The 22,233-nt window shown below is 36.6% G+C and overlaps 1 protein-coding gene across 3 annotated transcripts in view; it reads left to right on the forward strand.

The window, feature by feature from the left end:
• Positions 1-22,233, forward strand: part of MAP6 (microtubule associated protein 6) — an 81,048-nt gene that overhangs the window by 38,410 nt on the left and 20,405 nt on the right. For 2 of the 3 annotated variants that reach the window (XM_031961370.1, XM_031961371.1), the window contains exon 2: positions 18,470-18,683. In XM_031961370.1, coding sequence (XP_031817230.1) covers positions 18,470-18,683 — 214 coding nt within the window. Of the gene's footprint in view, positions 1-18,469; positions 18,684-19,676; positions 19,868-22,233 lie in introns of all 3 variants that reach the window. The other variant, XR_004233239.1, reaches the window with a different exon arrangement.

Consider the following 22,233-nt stretch of genomic DNA (forward strand, 5'->3'; position numbering starts at 1 on the left):
GGGTCAGGAACTATGCTAAGCCATGGGATACAACAAAAGGCAAAAACAAGCAAACATGTTGAGCCATTTCAGTTGTATCTAACTCCTTGTGACCCCATTTGGGGTTTTCTTAGAACAGATACTGGGGTCCTTTGCCATTTCCTTCTCCAGCTCATTTTACAAATGAGAAAACTGAGGCAAGTGGGGTCAAATGATTTGTCACACAGCTAATAAGGATTAGAGATGGAATTTGGATTCAGGTCTTCCTGACCACAGGTCCAGTATTCTCTTTACTATGCCATCTTGCTTCCAACCTTACTCTCAAAGAGAATCCATTCAAATGAGGGAGACACGTAGAAAAAGGTATTCACCAGGAAAAGACACAAACAGTTATGGAGGGAAGGGAAAGGGGAGAAGAATCGGACCAAGACAGGCTCCTTGCTTGAGGTAGTATTTCAGCTGTATCTTGAAGGAAGCCAAGGTGAAGAGACAGAGTATTTCAAGCTAAGAAATACCACAGAGAAGATGGATTGTAGAACCATACAATTCAATCAATCAACAAGCATTTATTAAATGTTTACTATGTGCCAAGCCTTGGAGCTATAAACAAAAAGCAAAAACAGCTTACCTTTAAGAAATTTTCATTCTAACAGTGGAAGCAACATACAGAAACCAAAACATACAGGATAAACACCAAATAGGTGGCCTATAACTTTGAAGTATGTCACTAACAGGAGGAGTAAGAAAATGCTCCTGGGGAACTTGAAGAAGGAAGAAGAAAATAGGCATTTATCAAGTACTACTATGTGCTAGATACTATGATATGCACTTTGCAAATGTTGTCTTTTTTGATCCACATAACAACCTTAGGAAGTAGAGCTATTTTTATCATTGCTCTATTCCCCCTTCCTTTTGCAGATGAAGGAACTGAGGTGAAGGGAGGTTAAGTGACTGCATACAGTAAGTAAATAATCATATCTGAACTCTGTTCTACTTGACTCAAGCTGAATTTTAAAGGAAACCAGGGATTCTAAGAACTAGAGTTGCGGACGGAGAGTTCCAGTCATGGGAAACAATTTGTACAAGGTAATTCAAGGGAACAGAGACAGGAGATGAAGCATCTTGTTTGAAGAACAATAAATTGGTCAAGGTGCCTGGGTTATAAAGTATGTGGAAAGAAGCAGATATAAGGAAGAAGGGACCAAATTATCAAGAATTTTAATTGACAAATAAGAGATTGCATATTTGATCCTGAAATTAATAGGGAAACAGGAGTTCATTGAATTGGGAAGAGGAAATGGAGAATGTGATCAGATACATTTACAGATAGAAATCCATATGGTGCAAGACTTATTTTACAGGTGGAAAAAATGAAATTGAGAGAGATTAAATAACTATCCTCAACTGACACAGAGGTATAATTGTCACCTAAGTTCTCTTGACTCCAAAGCCAGTGCTCTTTCTACTGTACCATTCTATGTCTCACATTTTGTTTATAAAACTTAAAATTCTTTGTGTTAGATACATTATTATTATGCTATAATAAAACTATAATATAAACAATAAAATAGAACAATAATAAAATAGAACAAATTGTTTTCTAGAATGGTTAGACCAATTTACAGTTCTACCAACAATGTATTAGCATACTTATCTTCCTACTTGCTACAGTTCTTCTGACATGGACCATTTCTATATTTTTTTCATCTTTGTCCATTTGCTGAATATGAGGTAAGAGCTTAGAATTATTTTGATTTGCATTTCTCATGTTATTTATGATTTGGAGCAGTCCTTCACTTGGTTACTCATAGGTTGCAACTCTTTTGAGAACTGTTTCCAATCAAGACTATTTGTAGTCCCTTTCCTTGGCATAGACCCCTATGATAGAATAAGCTCCTCTGTTTGCCTATTCCTCTTATCCTCTCATCATCCTGAAGAAGAAAATACTTGGGGAGGGGTGGTTACATGCTCACACATGTAAGAGATTGTCATGTGAAAGAGGGATTTATACTTGTTCTACTTGGTCCCACAAAACAGAACTAGCTGCAATGCATGGCAGCTACAGAGCAAAAATCTAAAACATGGTGGAAAGATTTCCAGCCATTAGAGTGTTCCAGAAATGGAATAAGCTGCCCTCTCAGATCCTGGTATCTTTTCATTGGTGTTGTCATATGGAATCTGGAATTCCTAATCGTGGAAGATGTTAAAGAGGTATTTTTTCAGATAAAGGTGGGATTAAATAGCGTCTGAGGTTTCTCTCAGCTTTGAGTTTCTATTTCCCAACCATACCTAGCTTTTTAAAAAAAATATGCCTAAAACAAACCCAAAACTTCATCAAATTTTTCAAATGCAAAGAGAGGGATTTTTCCATTCATCATAAAGATAATTTCTTATGATTGGATTGCCTGATTTTGTGTCCAAGGACCTAAAGAGCCAGGAAAATTAGAAGAAAAATTTAAGAGGGAAGGAATGAAAAAGAGAAGAAAATTCTTACACGAGCATCAAATCTCAGAATTTTAGAGGTGGAAGAGACTCTCAATAGCTAATTGGAATAATTGGCACTTAATTTTCAGTTACATATATACATCCCTTGTTGAGGTTGTTAAATGGTTGATTCCTATTTAGAACCAAGTTGAACTAAATAACTTCAGAGATCCTTTTTAACTGAAATTCTATATCTGGGGTGACTTGCTCCAAATACCACCAATAATTTGTCAATATAGTTATATTGTTCTTTGTTGCTACCTGATTAGGAAGTGGTTGTATACAATGCCTATCTGCAGATGGATTTTCAACTGTCTTTTTTCAAGGTTCCCCAAGGGATTTTGCTGATATCTCCAATGTTCACTGATGCAGAGTGACAGTGCTAATTCTGTTGTTTGGAAAGCAATTACAAGGAGGGGCTTTATGAAATAATTATGAGCAAGCAAATTATTTTTCAGCCTCATATTGTTCTATAATTATTGTTTGTGCTGTCACTCTTTCCCTGTTAATTAGTGCTGAGATATATCCTTGTATATTTATTTATAATAATGTATATAAAGATATACATATCTTTTAATATTTTTATTAAGGAACCATTTTTTAAAACATCTATGTCTTTTAACTTAGTTGTTGGTCTTTTACTGACATAATTGTTTTGTAATGAATGGGATTAAAAGGTAAGTAGAGTCATGAAGTCAAAAGATGAGTGATACAAATGAGAAAGTGAGAAATGCTTACTATACAGAGCTGGCAAAAATATATATCTTTCATTAATAAAGATCCATTTTAAGCCTGTGTTTCTCCAAATCATGGTAATCCTCCATCAGCCTACCTGAGAGTGTCAGGGTGGGAGTTAATAGTGGTAAAGATGGAGGTAGGGGGATAGCATCCTGATTCAGTGGCAGTAGCAAGAGTCTAGTAGTCAAGATGAGAGTGAAAAGGATGCAGGAACATTCAATGAGAGATAATAGGGCTTTTCTCTAGAATTCCTGCCTGTTGTTCTCACTCCACTCACTGATGGGTTAGCATCAAGGTCACAGGTAGCTAAAACTGAAGATGGGCCAACACTATGGAGTTCCAGCTTGCACCAGATCCCATGTTCTACTCTTCTAAGCCATGAATAAACCAAGATCCCAAATCCAGAGTTTTTACATCTATGAGGCATTGTACCATTGCCCTCCATCTATGCTCACTTCATTGTTGATATTCTTACTGAAGTAATTTATTTAAAATACTGAATAGCAGTAAGAGCTAGGTACAGAGTCATGAAACATGCCAGCAAAGATCTCCCTTCCTCCTGACACTGATCCATTCATTGCTTTTATTTGTAAGGAGTTGTTAAACAGCCATGAATCCATTTGATTCTCCTGTCCTTAAACTTATGTTTCTCCATTTTGTCAAAAAACAATGTGTTATTTTGTCTTGTAGTCTACAAGAATTAGTGTGTTTTTAATATAATTCAGCCATGTAAAAAAAGGAAATAAAATTAATTTAACACGACCTGATCCTAACAAACATTTCTTAACTTTTAGTGAGCATTGCTTTTTCCTTTCTGCTCATAAACTGTTTAATACCCCTTTCTAGAATTTTGCCTGATTGACTCAAATTTAACAATTTGTAGTTTCTAATATCTTCTTTTCATTTTTGAAAATCAAGACATGCTTGTATCCTGTCTTCTGACATTTATGTTTACTATAATTTTTCATTAATTAATGAAAATTATTTTAAATGTTTCTGTTTTTATATTTCACATTAGTTAGTTAGTTAGATGGGATAAAATTCTTCTGAAATCTGAACTCATTTCAGATGGCTTAATGTTCTCTTGCTATCACCATACTTACCATGGTCTTCAGTTCTCTTACAACCATGTTGGGTCTATCTCCCCATCTTTAGCTTTGATGGAGAAGAAGGGAAAAGTGGGACTGTGCCTTTCTATTATTTTTTTTTAATTCTAGGCATTAGCTCCTTTTTGCCTCTAGCCTTATCTCCTTCTTGGCTTAATCTTACTGACATACTTAAATGTCTGTGCTCTTCTGCATTTGCCCTTTTTTGATCTTTCTTCCATACTTTTTTTTTTCCCTCACCACAGTTTTAGTATTTTTAATGAGCTATCCATTGCAGTTCTTGATCATATGGAGCACTCAGAATCCCAGGCACTGGGCCAGATAAAGTGAATTCTGGACCTCCAATTTTTTCCTCCCATCCTTTATTCATTCCCTTTTAAAATCAGAATTTATCAGAAATTTCCTTGTGCAATTTCACTGATTTCTTTAGATGCCTAATATTTTCTTCCTTACTGGAATCATTTGTGATTATATAGTTAGAATTTTGTTTCTAAATACAACTCACCCTTCTTGAGCCATATTCCCTTTCAAAATTTCTGGCTCTGGTTTTTCAAAATAAAAAAATTTTCATAAAATCAAGTGTACACTTCTGGCTATGCATATTTTATCTTTCCTTTGCTATAATGAATTCTAATAAAAAAATATTCACTTTCACAAAGGTTCCGGTATTTTAGCACACCAACTGACTGCTCCTTGTTATTTGGAATTAAGAAGAACTATAGAAGTGTACACAAACTAATAAAACAATTCTGTTGTTATCTTGGTATAGTTAGCATATATATATATATATTTCTTTAAAAAACAAACAGCCCATAACAAGTTCACATTTCTCTTTTTTGGTTCTTTGTCTATTGAAATGTATATTATTAATTATTAACTTTAAAAACTCAATTTTAAAAACAAAATTAATGGGGATAGAATTAATAGTTTCTAAAGCCTTTTCTAGCTGATATTCTATGGTTGTGTTAAATAAAATTATTGTTTACACAATCATTTAAGCAATTTCAAAAGTCTAAAAATCATTGGAAAGATCAAAGATCATTAAATCCTTGAATCATCAAAAGAAATATGTATTAGGCTCCAATACTTGGAAAATAATTTTATTTTTATTTCTATAGAGCATTATATAGTTAATGATCCCACAATAAGAACCTTTCATTTATTTAATGTCCTACAGTGACACTGGAGGCTTGACCTTCCCTCCATTCTCATAATCATAATCATCCATCATAAGCAGAATGAAGAGTCTCCATGGAAAACACAACTTTTATAACACCAGATCCCGAGTGGCTGAAGAACTTGGAATGTTTAACGTAAAGAAGACAATCCTTAAGACATAAAAAATTTTCTTTGATTATTTTAAAGACTGTCACTAAAAGGAGAAGCAAACTGGTTTTGCTGGATTCCAGAGAGTGGTTCTTCCTTAGGATGCAGAATTTGATTGATATGAGAAAAAAAATGTGTGTATAATTGTTATCTGAAAATAAAATGAGTTTGAGGTTGCTTGACCTTTTATCAGGGTTGTTGTAGAGAGGACTGATGTTTATCACAGATTAGGCTTAATGGCTTCTGAAGTTCTAGCTAATTCTGAGATGTCACGATTTTATCAATTGAAGTCTTGCCTCTGCCTTTTGTTAGTATTGTCAGTCTCTCATTGGACTTGGACTTTCCATCTCTATGGGAAATGCCAGAGCTTTTGTTTCACTGGAATAGTCTTCAACAGCTTAGAATCACCTCCATATCATGGTGGTTATGGTTGATTGTTGTTTTTTGTTCTAAAAGAGGACCAAAATGACATCACTGTATAGAGTCAAGCTAGTGTGATCAATCTGGGTGATTAGACCAATTCGAGCTCAGAATGCTCTGCCACAGGTCGTCATACACAATGGTCCCTATGAACATATGTCACATGAGTGCCAGTGGATAGAGGAAATGGGAAGAAAGGAAAATAAATTCCCTCCCCAACATTTTTTCCATATGAAACATAAAGAAATATTAAAACAAATAATGGTTTTAGCTCTGTTCCCCCTGAAATATAATCTCCTTAATCAGTTATCTTTAGTTTTTTGTTTTTTTTTTTTGCTATAGTGGCTAATATAAGGACATGTATCTGGACATAATAATAATAATTATAGCTCCTCTCCCAGGACATGAATTTTATGCACATAGGATCCCCATAAAAGCTTAAATTTGAGTTACAAGTAATTTCTAACCATAAGTGAAATAGTTGTTTAGGGCAGTGTACAGTGAACTAGCACCACATACAATCAGTCTCCAAAAAAAGGAGTTAACCTTGATTTGCCCTAATTGGATTTTTTTCCTTATTGAAGTGTGGTGTTTCACAGATCCAGTGGCTATGAACAGAATCAGCTATCAGCCCTTAGGAGAGAAACGTTACCTAGTAATTGCAAGTGTAGAGATGGGCAGTTTGATGGCCTTAGATGACCCTAAAGAGAGGAAATCCAGATTCTGATAATAAAGAAAAGCTAGACAACATAAACAGAAAAGAGTGGGATTATAAGATAGAGCGGAGAGAGGGTCCCAAAATCAGAGACTTGAAGCCTAGTGTTTAGTAGTATGACATCCCCAAAAGACATCACATGTCTGTAGTATTACAGATGTGAGTCACCTTGAACAGTGCATATGTGTCCCTTATGTGTGTGTCCTCTCCATCTGTGACCCCATCACATGAATTCCAGGCATGTGCTCTTTCATGTGTGTTAACAAGACATATGTCTTCTCAGCATGTGTGGTCATTTATGGAAGAGGATACCCTATTGGTACACAGATGTTTTCCTTGATATTGTTATTCATTGAACTGTTTGAATAATTTTTTTGTTTTGAAGTAATATGACTTACAAAAATATTCCTTATAATATCTTTGTCAAATAGGGGAGTTTTAAAACAGACCCTTATTAATGGGCACATAGTCTTTGCTTTTATTTTTCAAAATACATGCAAAGATAGTTTTCAACATTCACCCTTTCAAAACTTTGTGTTCCAAATTTTTCTCCCTCTCTTTTCTCACTCTCTCCTCATACAGCAAGTACTCCAATATATGTTAAACACATGCAGTTCTTCTGTACATATTTCCACATTTATCGTGCTGCACAAGAAAAATCAGATCAAAAAGGAAAAAAATGAGAAAGAAAACAAAAAGCAAGCAAATAACAACAAAAAGAGTGAGACTGCTATGCTGTCATCCACACTCAGTACTCACAGTCCTCTGTCTAGATGCAGATGACTCTGTCCATCACAAGACCATTGGAACTATCCTGAAGCACCTCCCTGTTGAAAAGAGCCATGTCCATCAGAATTGATCATTGTATAATCTTGCTGTTGCCGTGTATATTGTTCTCTTGATTCTGCTCACTTCACTTAACTTCAGTTCATGTTCTCTTCAGGCCTTTCAGAAATCATCCTGCTGATTGTTTCTTATAGCCATTCTCTAACTGATGGGCAGCCACTCAGTTTCCAGTTCCTTGCCACAACAAAAAGGGCTAGTACAAACATTTTTACACATGTGCACGTACTTTTCCCAACTCTAGCATAGTGAGCATTTCTATGAGGCATCACTTGCCTGACTTCATGATTCTAGTTACTTCTTAATCCTATTCAATATAAATCAGTTATTTCATAACAAAAGTATCAAAACCTAAGTTAATAGACACATGATTTAAAAATGGATTCCTTAATAAAAATATAAAAAGACATATATGTTTATATACATTATTATAAAATAACATAAATATAAAAAGATAGGCCTCACCAGCTTAACAACAAAGATTGACAGCATTATAGCAATTATAGGACAATATAATAAGAGGTTGAAAAATAATTTGCTAATAATTATTTCATAAAGAAGACCCTTGTAATTGCTTTCTAATCAACAGAATTATCACTGTCATCCTGCATCACTGACCATTGGAGATATCAGCAACATCCTTAGGGAACCTTGAAAAGAGACAGATTAAGAAACTGAGGCAATCAGGGTTAAATGACTTACCCAGAGTCACACAGCTAATAAATGTGGAAGGCTAGATTTGAACTCAGCTCTTCCAAATTCCAAGCCAGGCTCTCTATCCACTGTACCTCCCAGTTGCCTGTGTTGGAAGAAGAGAAAGAAGAACAACAAAAGAACCAAATGAGATTTTCTCATGACAATACATTGTAGCTTTAGGATCTAGCATTCCTGGAAATCTTTCTAGTGAATGGTATTATGCATATCCTTCTCTTGAATGCGACTTTGAGGAAGGGTCATGAGCTGTTCTTTAGCATGTATATCTCATCTTGGGACAAATTTGTCTTGAAAACAGAGAATTAAAGTGCTAGAAAACAATAACTTTGGGGAAGATTGTTGTATACAGCTACTTAATCAGGAAGCAATAAAGAATATAACTATATTGACAAGTTACTGGTGGTATTTGGAGCAAGTCACCCCAGGTATTATAGATTCATTGAAAAAGGATCTCTGAGGTTATCTAATTCAACTTGGTTCTAAACAGAAACGAACCATTCAAAAACCTCAACGAGGGATGCCATATGTCTAATTGAAGTTTGGGTGCCAATTATACCAGTTAGCTATTGAGAGTTTCTTCTTCTTCTAAAATTCTAGGATTTGAGTTTTTTTTCTTTTTTACTTCTCCTTCTTAAATCTTTCGTTCCAATTTTCCTGGCTCTTTAGGTTCTTGGGAACAAAACCAAGCAATCACTAAATAATACTATCTTTACAAAGGATGGAATAATCCCTCTCTTAACATTTGAAAAAATTGGTGAGTTATTTGTTTTAAGGTAGATTTTCTTATAAAAGCCAGGTAAGATTGGGAAACAGAAACTCAAGAGCTGAAAAAGACCTCAGCCACTATTTATCCAACCTATATCTGAAAATAAATCCCTCTGTAACACCTCCCATGAGTGGGAATTCCAAATTCCACATGAAGAAACCTATGAAAAGGTACGAGGAACTGACAATGCAGCACATTCCACTTCTGGATCACTTTTACAATTCAAAATCTTTCCACCAAGGCCCAGATTTCCTGTCTGCAACTCCCATCCCATTACATTTAGTTCTATGTTTTGGACCAAATAGAACAAGTGTAAACCTTCTCTCACATGACATTTTTTAAAATATATGTGAAAAATAGCTTTCACCCCACCTCTCCAAATATTTTTTTCTCCAAGATGATGAAAGAATAGGAGACCATGCCATAAGCAAATAGAGGAGCCCATTAAGAGGTCTTACTATAGGAGCCTATCTCAAAGAAAGGGGACCACAAAAGATTTTGCAAACTATTCTCAAAAGAATTGCAAACTATTAGTAACCAAGTGAAGGATTGTTCTAAATCACAAATAATAAGAGAAATGCAAATAAAAATATCTCAATAGCATTAAGGCATAATTTAGCATAAATTACTAGATATAAATGTTATTCACTCCAGTGATAGCTATCTGTGGTTTCTAGGACCATTCTTCTGCCTTCAGTTACAATATGTGTCTAATAATAATTTCCCATCCATAATTGTGAATGATATTCTGTAGCCTGTCCACATTCACGATTCATCTTCCTATTAATCTATAATAGTTTTCCTTCATTTTTAGTTAAATATCTTTGGAAATATATTGGTGATAAAGTAATAGATTATTTTGAAATTTTAGCAGCTAGGGCTTATTGAAGGTCCTGAAATGTCACAATTCCCAGCCTTTTCCTTCTTCCTCTTCTCCTTATCATTCTACCTTTTCCTTCTCCTTCTCCTCTTTCTTACTCTTCATCTTCACCTTTTTCCTTCTTTTTTTCCTTCTCCTCCTCCTCTTTCTCTTTCACCTTCCTCTATGTCAATGTGCTAATAACTCAGTGGGTTCCATACACAACTGTGTGTCATAACCTGGCCAACATGCAGGTGTCTTCCTTCTACATGGTTTTATTCATATACATCTCTCCTGTGTTCCCACTGCAATTACTCTGTAATCCCACTGCAATCCAGCCCTCATCTCCCAACTATTCTCTTCCCAACTATTATAATGGCTCCTAAGTCATCTTCACTTCAACTGTGCATTTAACTAATTTCAACAAACATTAAGTGCTTTCTTGATGCAGAACATTGGGCTAGGAAATATTTCGAAGTTTATTTAAAATAGGCTTTGCTCTTATGTAATTTATAGTCTTGTAGAAAGAAAAGGCACACAGAGATAAGTAAAAATGCACTATAATATAAAATAACCAATCAATATACATTTATTAAGGACATACTGTTTGCCAAATGGGGGCAGCATGGTGATGCAGTGGCTAGAGCATAACGTCTGGAATCAGGAAGATCTGAGTTCAAAACCAACCTCAGATACTCAAAAGCTTTGTGACCCAGGACACTTAACCCTGTTTGCCTCAGTTCCTCATCTGTAAAATGAACTGGAGAAGGAAACAGAAGACCACTCCAGTATCCCTGTCAAGAAAACCCCATCAGGGTCACAAAGAGTTGTAGATGACTTATTGACTGAACAGTAACAAATGTTCCAGAAACTGTGCTAAATGGTGGACAAAAAAAGAGGCAAAAGATAGCCCTTTCAAGGAATTTACACTCTGATAGTGGTAATAGTACCTACCACACTGGGTTATTGTGAGGAATGTTTTGTAAAAAATCATAATTATGAACATGAAAGAGAGATATGAAGGCAACTGGGGAAAAACTAGTCATAGGCTATGAATATTTTTACTTGTTTAAGGATGGCACTGGGGAAGGCTGCCATGGCAATGTGAGTGTTGCCTCCCGCTTGGTGCTCTGCCAAGATTCAGCAGCAGACTATTTCCTGGAGAGTTCAGTTTCCATAGTGATAGCCTCTCACTTGAAGTTACTCAGTGAAATGGGCATGAAAAACCTTAAAGCAACATAGAAATAGTCATCTTGTGCTGAGGATGAAAATAATAGATTTGCTAGCAGCTATGAAAGCTTTTTCTCATTGCCAGCCTCAAAGAACTTGCTTCTATGAGTGTCAAGGTCTGGTGCAGTTATAAACAAAGTGAGCTGTAGAATGAATGGGAGTGATTGTCCCAAAGCCATATGAATTTTTAGTTTTAGTAGGTAACAGTAGCAGAATTGGAACCCAGATCCTCTGATTCAAAATATAGTCCTTTTTTACATTCATAATGACTCAGAAGTGAGAAATCCACTTTTCTGTCCTAGGTTTACTTGCAGCGTGCCTGAGGGCAAAATCCTTGAAAATTAAATGAGTAACTATTTATTGAACATATCCTTGTGCTGTTCTCACATCCTCACTGTGGAAATAAGCCAACTCTTAGCTGCTTTGTAGCATTGCTGAATGGGAAAGTCTTAAGTAAATCACTAATGATGTAGCCCATACTTCAATCTGCTTCAGAGAGAACTGCAGTTCACGATTAGGAGGTGGAGGGATCTTCTAGGGTAAGAAGGCAGCTGAGACATGATGTTTGTTGAAATAAAATAAGCTTAATTTGGGGAAGCTTTAGTTTCATTTGTAAAACAAGATTGAAGTCTCTTCTAGCTGTGTTTGAAGACAAGTCAGAATAAGTTATAAGTCTCCCCTCTCCCATAGCCAAACCCAGGTCCCACATAAAGCAAATTTCAATTGATGTAATTTTGTGCATGGTTAAAAAAAAAGATCTCCTCCCCTTTCTCCCTCTCTCTGTTTCTGTCTCTCTGTCTCTTTCTGTGTGTCTGTCTCTTACTCTGTGTGTCTTTTCTTCCCTCTCTCTTTCTTGCACTTGCTCTCTCTATCCTTCGCTCCCTATCTTTCTCCCTTTCTCCCTCCTCACTCCTCTTTCCTCTTTCCTCTTTTTTCTACCTCTCTTTTCTCTCTTCTCTCTCTCTCTCTCTGTCTCTGTTTCTGTCTTTCTCTTTATTTCCTACCTTTTTTTCTCTCCTCTATCTCTGTCTGTCTGTCTTTCTTTGTCTCTGTCTTCCTCACACACAAAACACATGCATTTTTCACTAAATAAAATATATTAGAAGGCAATTTGTTGTTGCCCTTTTCTGAGCTGTGGGAGACATGTCATGTGTAAGTAGATGGTGCTACTCCTATAGAACCATTTGTGCATTTGGTAATGTCTAAAAGTGTTGAGTCTAAAGACAGTCTGCACATCCTATCTGTATCTGCAGCCTAGTGGTTTCTGTTGCTGTTCAGTCAAGTCTGCTTTTTCAGAAAACATTTGTTACTCATGCATAAGTGAAAATTCTCAAATATTTCTCATCCCTTTCTATAATTAGCCTAAAGATTTTGGCACCTTAGTAGCACCGTATAGGGAAGTACACTGGACTGACAGTGGCTGACCTAGGAACTGGAAAGGAGACTCAGAGAAATCACCTCATATAGTTTGGGCCAATTGGGTCTGCACATCATTCAACACTGAGGTGTAAAGACAGATGGGGGGATAGGATTAAGGACACTTTCTCCCATTTGTTGAATCAATTCAGTTATGTCTAACTCTTCTTGCCCCCATTTGGAGTTTTCTTGGCAAAATACTGGAGGGATTTGCCATTTCCTCATCTTACAGAGGAGGAAACTGAGGCAAACAGGATTAAGTGACTTATCCAGGGTCACACAGTTTGTAGGAGGTTTGAAGCTCTGTTTGAACTCAAATTCTCCTGACTCCAGGGCCAGAGCTCTATCCACTGAACCACCTAGCTGCTCACGTGTGAGTAGGTACTCCAGTACATAAACAACTCAAATATCTATTGCCCTTGAAAGTTTACAAAATACTAAGGGGCCCCAGCTCCAAGCTCACACTCAGATTGGGAGCCTGACCTGTCATGGAGAAATTGGGCTTTATCATTGTCTCTGGGGTTGTCGTTATGTCCCAAACCCAGAACCCTGGCAGAAATAGGGTTCATGTCTAGGGTTTCTGGGTTACAATTTGGAACAGGTATAAGGCTGCTATTTATTTTGTCCACACAAAAGGGATGCTTAATGCATGAAAGATTCATAAACACACACGGACAAAGATTTAAAACATGAAACATTAGCCTAGAACTAACTGTATTATTTATTGCAAACCATCAAGTCCTTCATTGTTGAGCCAAAAGACCCATGGCTCACCAGAAGTGACCAGGAGAGTTCAGCTCAGTTTCTTGTAGGCTATGTGCTAGGCATTATGTTAGCACTTTTTACAAATATTATTTCATTTGACCCTGAGAGACAGGCTCTATCATTTTTCACATTTTACAGATAAGGAAACTGAGGCATAAAGAGGTTACGTGTCTTACTATAAAGATCAGACAACTAACAAATAAATGTTTGAGGCTGGATTTGAACTCTGATTCCTTTATCCAGTACTCTACCCACTTATGGTACCACCTGGAATTTCCTTCCCATTTCTTTCTGTTTGTTTTGTGTGTTGAGTTAGCCAACTTCTTGGGGGAGTGAATCATGAATTCCTGTTTCCCAAACTTAACATATTCAAAATAGAATGCATTAGTTCTTCCCCCACACCCACTCATTCTCCATTGTTCACTCCCTATTTCTGTTGAAGGGAACCACCATCCATTTCAGTCACCTTGATTCACAACCTCAAAGATATCTTTGATTATTTCTTTTCTTACCCCCATAACCAATCAGCTGTCAAATCTTGCCATTTTGCCCTCACAATGTTTTTAATTTCCATCTTTTTTCCCACTCATGCAACCACTTATCTCATTCAAGCCTTATGATCTCTTGCCCATACTATTGCAATACTAAATGGTTGCCATGTTTCCATTATCTCTCTTCTCCAATCTATCCTCCACACATCTGCCAAATTAATATTTTTAAAATGTAACTTTGACCATGTCACTGTCCTATTCAAGTACTGAGCATAAGATTAGCTACTTGAGCATCCAATCAAATTAGTCTTTCCTCCAGTTTGCCATCAAAACTCAAACAATAAAATTAAGACTTGTAAAAGGTATAGCTGTAATGTCTTAGAAGACTGAGCCTTGAAATCAAGATCAGTAAAAGTCCTATGGTTTATAGACTTGACTTTCTTCTCTTTTTTGAAAACCAAGATTGACTTCAGACCCTGTTAATTGATTTAATTAATTAAAGTCCCACCTTATTCAGGAAGTCCTTCCCAATATCCTTCAATATTAGTGCTATCACTTTTTGGATTATTTCAAATTTATCCTGTATAAAGTCTTATTTGCACATAGTTTTCTGCTTATTGTCTCCTCCATTTAATTATGAGCTATTTGAGAACTGTTTACTTATTTCAATCATGTCCAACTCTTCATGACCTCATTCAAGACTTTCTTGGCAGAGATACTGGAGCAATTTGCCATTTTCTTCTCCAGCTCATTTCACAAATGAGGAAACTAAGGCAAACAGGGTCAAGTGACTTGTTAAGGGACACACAGCTAGGAAGTATCTTTCTGCCTCTAGGTCTAATGCTCTATCCACTGTGCCATCTAGCTGCCCATACTTGAGAACAAGGGACTCTTTTTTGCATTTCTTTGTATCCTCAGTGCTTAACATAGTTCCAGGGACACAGTAGGGGCTTAATAAGTTCTCACTAAGTGAGCACAATAACTCTTCTCCAGTCCTATGTAATTCTCTAGTTCCATGGTCTCTCAGACATCATTGCCAGTCACTTGACAGTCACATCTGCCAGTTCTCTCAGTAGCTAAGGATGGAATTATTTAGATCTGGGGACTTCTATTCATCAAGAATAACTAGTTGCTTTCTTATTATCTCCTGAATTATCCTGAGGATCAGCTCCTCCCTTAGCTGAGGGAGCTTTTCTCAGCTCTTTTCTTCTAATTTTTTCAATCCAAAGATCATTTTTCTTAATATTTTAATAATATTAAAAACAAGAAAAGAAGAAAGAATAAAATTACAAAGTGGGCTACAATGTCTTATCAGTCATACCTAACTGGGTTCCTGTTCACCTCCAGCAGAGGTAACATCCCTTCATTAATCTAAATTTAAATCCTTTCTTCTTCTTTTCCCTAATATGACTTTAAAAAAAAAACCACCTATTCTTTTTATTGTCCCTGGCTTTCCTTACCAATCTCGTTTCATTCTGAACTGTCACTATTTTTTTTAACATCATGTCATGTTTTCTAGTTATCACCAACTTCCCTCTCTTCTTCTACATGCCTTTCAAATTTAAGGCAAAATAAATCTGAGCAGGTCAATGAATTCCCCACCCATTTCTTTTGACAACTCGCATTTTTCATGGTCATTGATAGCCTTCCTCTTTGATTCTTCAAAATTTTATACTTGAGAGTCATAGAATCCTATCTATCCTTTCTCTAAGCCAGAAGTTCTTAACTGAGATCTGTGGATGTGTATTTTATAGATTTTTATAATTGTATTTCAACATAAACCCCATGCATTTTATGCATAATATTTTATGCATTTAAAAATATTATTCAGACAAAGGGTTCGTAGGGGTGTATATCACAAAAGAGGTTAAAAAAACCTCTGCTCAAAACCCTTTGAAATCTGCTTTCCTGAAACCTAGGATGCTTGTCAATCAATAACAAGCATTTATATATATCAGGTACCATACTAAGCACTGGGAATACAAAATTTTAAAAAATGAAAAAAGCCCTATTCAACCTAAATCTGTGTTTCTGTGAGTCTCCTCAGAAGGATCTTATATTTTATTGGGGAAGACAACATGTGCATATGTGAAATCTATAATACAATAATATTAGGAAACTATAATGCTATGATATATATGTATGTAATACCATGGATTATGTACAAATTGTGGCAGAGGATGTTGGCAGTTGAGATCCAGAAAGAGCTCCTAAAGAAAGTCATTCTTCAGCTAAATCATGAAGGACTGCGCAATTTTGTGAGACAAAGGTGAGGAAGGAATTCATGCTGGGCACTGAGAAAGGAGATGCGGTATATAAGGAAAAGAAAGATCAACTTGACTAGACACAGTGGGAGAATGGCAAGTGGAGCTGGAAGTATATTGGCTGGGGCCAGACTGTGAAATATTTTTAAATGTCAAAGAAGGCAGAGCCCAAACAGCAGAATAACAAAAAGAAGTATAGTGAGCTCAGATCTCAAAAATGTGCCAGACCAAATCCTGAGGAGTGTTTTTGTGAGCAACAAAAACAAAAATCCTAATTAGCAAATCCAAGAAAAAAAAATCATGACTTAATTTTTCTAGTCCAGGGAGATAGGGTTTATGAGCAATAGAAGTGGGTCTAACCTGGAGTATATCACATAAAAACTTTTAGATCAGGAAGTTTACACAAAGCAAGATGAGATCTCTGATCCTACATAGAGGGGCATAAATATGCATAGGGTATGGGAGCAGGAACCGACTGGCAACTCTGTGGCTCACCTCCAAGTTCCAGGTCACAGATTCAAGATGGACCATTGAGGGGTCCTGCATCTAGGGTGGCATTCTGGGGTGACTCTATGGCTGTTCTTTTTAGCAGTTTGGTGGTGTAATGCTGTGCCTGAAGTCAGAGGATCTGAGTTTAATTCAGCCTCAGACACTTCCTAGCTGTGTTACTCTGGGCAAGTCCCTTAACCCTGTTTGCCTCAGTTTCCTCATCTGTAAAATGAGCTGGAGAAGAAAATGACAGTCCACTCAGCATCTCTGCTGAGAAAACTCCAGATGAGGTCATAAGGAGTTGGACACAACTGAAATGATTCCACAATAACAACAAAGGTCTGAAATTTAGGAGTTATACTTCACGTGACCTTTCTGTATTTTGTATAGAGTACAAAGTTGAGAGTGGCCCATTCTGAGCTTTCAAAAGGAAGTGGAATAGAGTCCTTTAAGGTAACCCTTTCAGGATATATGAATAATTTCTCATTCAAACTTGATGGAATTACATGGGGCTATCCATTGGATAATAATAGCTAGTATTTATATACAGTTCTAAAATTTGCAAAGCACTTAACATCTGCCATATTATTTGATCCTTACAACAACTCTGTGAGGTGGGTGCTATTTTATCCTCGTTTCGTTGATAAGGAAACGGGTTTAGAGAGAAAAAATGTGATTTGCCCACATCACACAGCTGGCCAGTGTCTGAGACAGAGTTCAAACTTAGGTCCTTTCTTTCACCAAGCTCGGTGTTCTGTCTCCCATGACATCATAATCACTTTAATTGACTAAAGAATTATACATACCTCGATAGCCTTTAAATAGTAAGCTAAGCCAACCCTGAGTCACTCTCTCTCCCTCTCTACCTCCCTTCCTCCCCCATCTTTCTTACTTGTGTCTGTCTGTCTGTCTAGCTTTAAAAAAAATTTCAATAGAATTTTCTTTTCCCAATTACATGTAAAGATAGTTGTCAACAATTACTTTTTTTTTTTTTTTTAAGATTTTAAGTTCTAAAATGTTTGTCTTTCTTCCTCTCTTACCTCTCTCCTCCCTAAGACAGCAAGCAATCTGATATAGGTTATACATATACAAATGTATTTTCATATTAATCATATTGTGAAAGAAAAATTAGACAAAAGGAAAAAAACATACGAAAGAAAAGCAAAAGCAAAAAAGAAAAGAAATAAAGGTGAAAAAATTTTAAATTAAATTGGGAAGGGAAGGAAGGAAGGAAGGAAGGAAGGAAAGAGAAAAAGAAAAAAGGAAGGAAGGGACGGAAGGAGGGAAGGAAGGAAAGAGGGAGAGAGAGAGGGAAGGAAGGGAAGAAAGGAAGGAAGGAAGATGCTACATCAAACTAGAACACAAAGGGACTCAAAATTATGCTTAGGGAGGATTAATAAAAGGAACTGGGATAATTAATCTGAAAGAGAGGAAGACTTATGGGAAGAACCATCACTCCCTTCAAGCACGTGAAGATCTATCATGAGGAAGAACAATTAGACTGCTTCTATGTGACCCTAGTGGAAAGAACTAGAGACCAATAGTGGCAAGTGATAGAAAGGTACATTTTGACCCAATATAAGGAAGAACACCCTAAAACTAGAACTGTTCAACAATAGCATATACTACCTCATGAAAAGTTATGACCTGTCATAGGAAGTAACAAAGCAGAGAATGAATGGCTACCCAACAAGGATATTGAAGAAAAGGTTCAAGCATGAAACAGGGGGTTGGCCAAAATGTCTTATAAGGTTCATCTTCCTCCAAGATTCAGTGATTCTAAGTACTCTTTGCTCTGCCTTACTCTCCAGATGACTAGCCACAAATATATTTTATGTTTTTGTGCATTTTTTTTGAATTGCAGAAATGAATTCAGAGCGTGGACGGATATTAAGCCCGTGAAGCCTATCCGAGCCAAGTCCCAGTATAAGCCCCCGGAGGACAAGATGGTTCACGAAACCAGCTATAGTTCCCAGTTCAAGGGTGAGCCAAACAAGCCCACACCAGCAGAGAATAAAGTCATTGATCGCAGAAGAATCCGCAGCCTTTATAGTGAACCTTTCAAGGAATCATCCAAGGTGAGCTGAGTAGCAAAGCCAACAAAGCCAACATGGGGGCACACACTGGCATTTTCCTGTACTCTTGGGGCACAAGAACCCAGGCCCACCCTAAAGGAAAGCCTCAACAGATGTTGCCAAAGATGCAGCTGTAACAGTAACAATAATTGTAATAGCTCATCCTGATGTAGCACTTCTAAGATTTGTACAGTGCTTTCTAAACAACCCTGTGCCGTAAAAAGTGCAAGTATTGTTACTCCAGTTTCCATTAAATGATTGAGGACCGGGTGGTCAGGAGAAAGTGAAGGACTGCCTGTGATACACAGCTAGGAAATGTCTGTGACACAAAGTAACCCCTTCCTAGCCCTTTCCTTTACCCTGAATGATTAAGAACTCAGGAAGCTAGCAGCAGAGCCCGGTGCACAATTTTCTCTGTCCTCAAAGAAAAACAAATTTAGATAAACCAGGACTGATACCCAGCTCATCAGACTCCCAAGAGTTGATAGTGCGTTGCTACTATCAGGGCTCACCTGCCATTCTGGCTCTTTCTCTTAGTCATTATAGTCCCAGTATAGGACCCAGTAAAGTATAGATTCAATATAAAATTTTCATTGCAACTCTTGGCCACAGTTGTAGCATTCTCTTTCCCATAATTCTACTCTCCTGGCCCCCTGATTATATGAACACCAGATCCAGAATTTCCACCCAAAACTATTGATTTCATTCCATCAAAACTGAACAACATATCTGTTAAATTCTGTTACAAAGATCCACAAGGAATTTTTGAATTTTTGTAGCTATTCTAGAGATGTCTTGAATATTACTTAAATGAAATTATTTCTTTATACAGAAATTTTCATTGTAATGGAATCTCTAGTCTTGACCTTTTTATTTCTTCATAGATCTTGTATTTACATTTACATTCTTGCATTGCATTCCATACCTCACTGTTAATAATATAATGCTCTAGATATTATTATTCTTTTCATATTGCAAAATGACACATCTTGGTAGGGACAGTAACAAACTGACCCCCGCCAGAAGACAACCAGAACGAAGAGGAGAAGGCAGAAGACTATGCCATCCAAGAATCCTTTTAAAAGAATCCATATTGCAAAATGGTGGAGTAGTTGTTTCCCATAAACCTGAAGTCCTCAAAAAAGGAATTTTATGACACTGTATATTAATAGAGCTGAATCTACAAGGTAAGAAAATATATTATACAAGGTAAAAAAAAAACCTCATAAAATATAACACTGGAAACTGAAATACTTAAGGTCTTATTCAATATCCTTATTCCATCATGCCCACCTATGTATACAACTTGTTCAGTCTTGTAGGCATGTACTTCATGGGTTATTCCCAAAGGTCCCAGCCCAGGCATCCCACATCAGTGACTTGGACTGAATTATTCCCACAATATTCTACAAGAAAAGGTGGACACACATGCTACTCACTTATTCAAAGGAATATGGGAAGACCTGGTTGGGGGTGAGAGAGAGGGGAGTTTCATAGTAAAGATGTGGAAAGCAAGAGGAAGAAAAAACTGTAACTATGGAAAGGGGAATGGCTATCCAGCTGAAGCCAGCCTTCTATCTTCTAAATTTCATAATCCCAGTGCTAGGGAGCTTAAGAACCTATGAAGAAATAGAAAGGATAAAGGCCAAAGAATGAGGAAAGAGAACAGAAAGAAGCAACTAGGAATATAAAAGAAAGGCTGAAAGACCACAATTGCAAAGAAGGAAGCCTAAATACAAACTTAACTCACAAGCAGATAAACCAACAGAATAATTCATAAAGACAAAGGAAATGAGACAGAATTCAAAGAGAAGACAGAACATAAGTGGAGAAAAACATTACATTTCAAAGGAAAATTAATCAAAAATCCTCAAGGAAAAAGAGAATTATGAATTCTCCAGAGGTCACAAAATGGCAAGAAACTCCAGAATGGTTCAAAATACTACTAAAACTTTTAAAAGAGGCCTTAGTAATTAAATAAGGCAAAAAATCAGAGCTCCCAAAGGAAAACATTTTTTTTTTTACAAACAAGAAACAAGTTAGAAGACATAGTGGAGAGTCTCCACAGAATTAGGGATTCAGACACATTTGAAACAGGAGGACCTGAGTCTAACTAAGTCTAGCCTTAGAAACCTAATACTTTCTAGCTATGGGACCTTGGACAGGTCGCTGAATCCCAATTGCCTTGCAAAAAAAAGAAGGAAGGAAGGAAAGGAAAGAAGGAAGGAAGGAAGGAAAGGGAGGGAGGGAAGAAGCGAGTAAGGAAAGGAACGAAGGAAGGAAAGAAAGGACAAAAGGAAGGGAGGAAGAGAAATAAAGGTAGCAAAAGCAACAATTTTAGAGAATTCAAGAATTCTGTATAAGCCAAAGGAACTGACAATAGGCACAAAGAGAACATAAGGATTGTAGTTCTCCCAGGGTGGAAAAAAAAAGAAAACTTGAGCAGAACTATTTAATAGAAATGACAGAATACTACTAGAGCAAATCTCTATGTTGGTATTAGAGGAAAAATTTTATTCCCTGTTCAAAACTCCAAGGCATGTAAGGGCTAAATGAGCAAAATATTTTGTAAGCAGTGAGAAGAAATACTTTAGATGTGAAGGTGAATTCAAATAATCAGAATTGCTCTGTGGTTGTGAGAAATAAAAGGAAAGAATGAAATAGTATTTCTAAAAAGGAAAGAAGGTCAAGAGTCACACAGTCTACAACAATATATTCCACAAAGCTGAATCCAACTATCTAGCAGGAAAAAAATGGTGGGCTTTCACTAAAACATATATGAGACATTCCCAGAAATAAAAATGCATAATAACTACACCATAAAGAAGCAGAATATGCAACTTACAAATATAACATTGAGAAACATAGGAGAGATAAATATGATTATTAACAAAAGTTATTTCATTTGAAATAAAATCAACTTCCTCATGTTTAATGGATGTTAAAGAAAAAGAAAACTCAAGGGGCAATATGTAAAGAACATATATTATCAAGGAACAAAAAGCTCTTAAGAGACACTTAAAGAAGCACAGAAGAAAAGGAGAGCTAAATTAACACTCTCTGAACTAAATCCTAGGATCTTTCATAAGTGAATCAATATCTTTTGAGGGCAAAATAACAAGGTGAGAAGTTGCAGAGGTAAGAAATAGATGGGAGCAGGAGACATATCCACACCCATCCTCTAAATGAACAGAAAAATAGAAAGAATTAGTCTCTCAATAAGGGAGAGGGTTGTGGAAGAATAAGATAAAAGCAACTGAGGGAAGAGACTGAGATAAGAGTAGAAGGGGATGTTTCCTTGAAGAGAAAAGGAATAATTACTACTAAGGAACACTCCTACAGGGGCCTTATAATGGGTTTTGTCTTGGGGAAATTGCTTACTAGAATACTTTCTCACATTGGAACGAGTGGCGTCTTCCAGCATTACATCCAATGTAAGAATACATCCGAGTGCCCAGGGTTGGACAGCACCCAGGATTATAGCAAAAACTTAAAACCAAGATCCAGGTAATTTGTTTTTAGGAAAGGTGAATGAAATGAGGAAGAGACAATA

Source organism: Sarcophilus harrisii, chromosome 3 (assembly GCF_902635505.1).
Source record: "Sarcophilus harrisii chromosome 3, mSarHar1.11, whole genome shotgun sequence".
NCBI classification, from domain to species: Eukaryota; Metazoa; Chordata; class Mammalia; order Dasyuromorphia; family Dasyuridae; genus Sarcophilus; species Sarcophilus harrisii.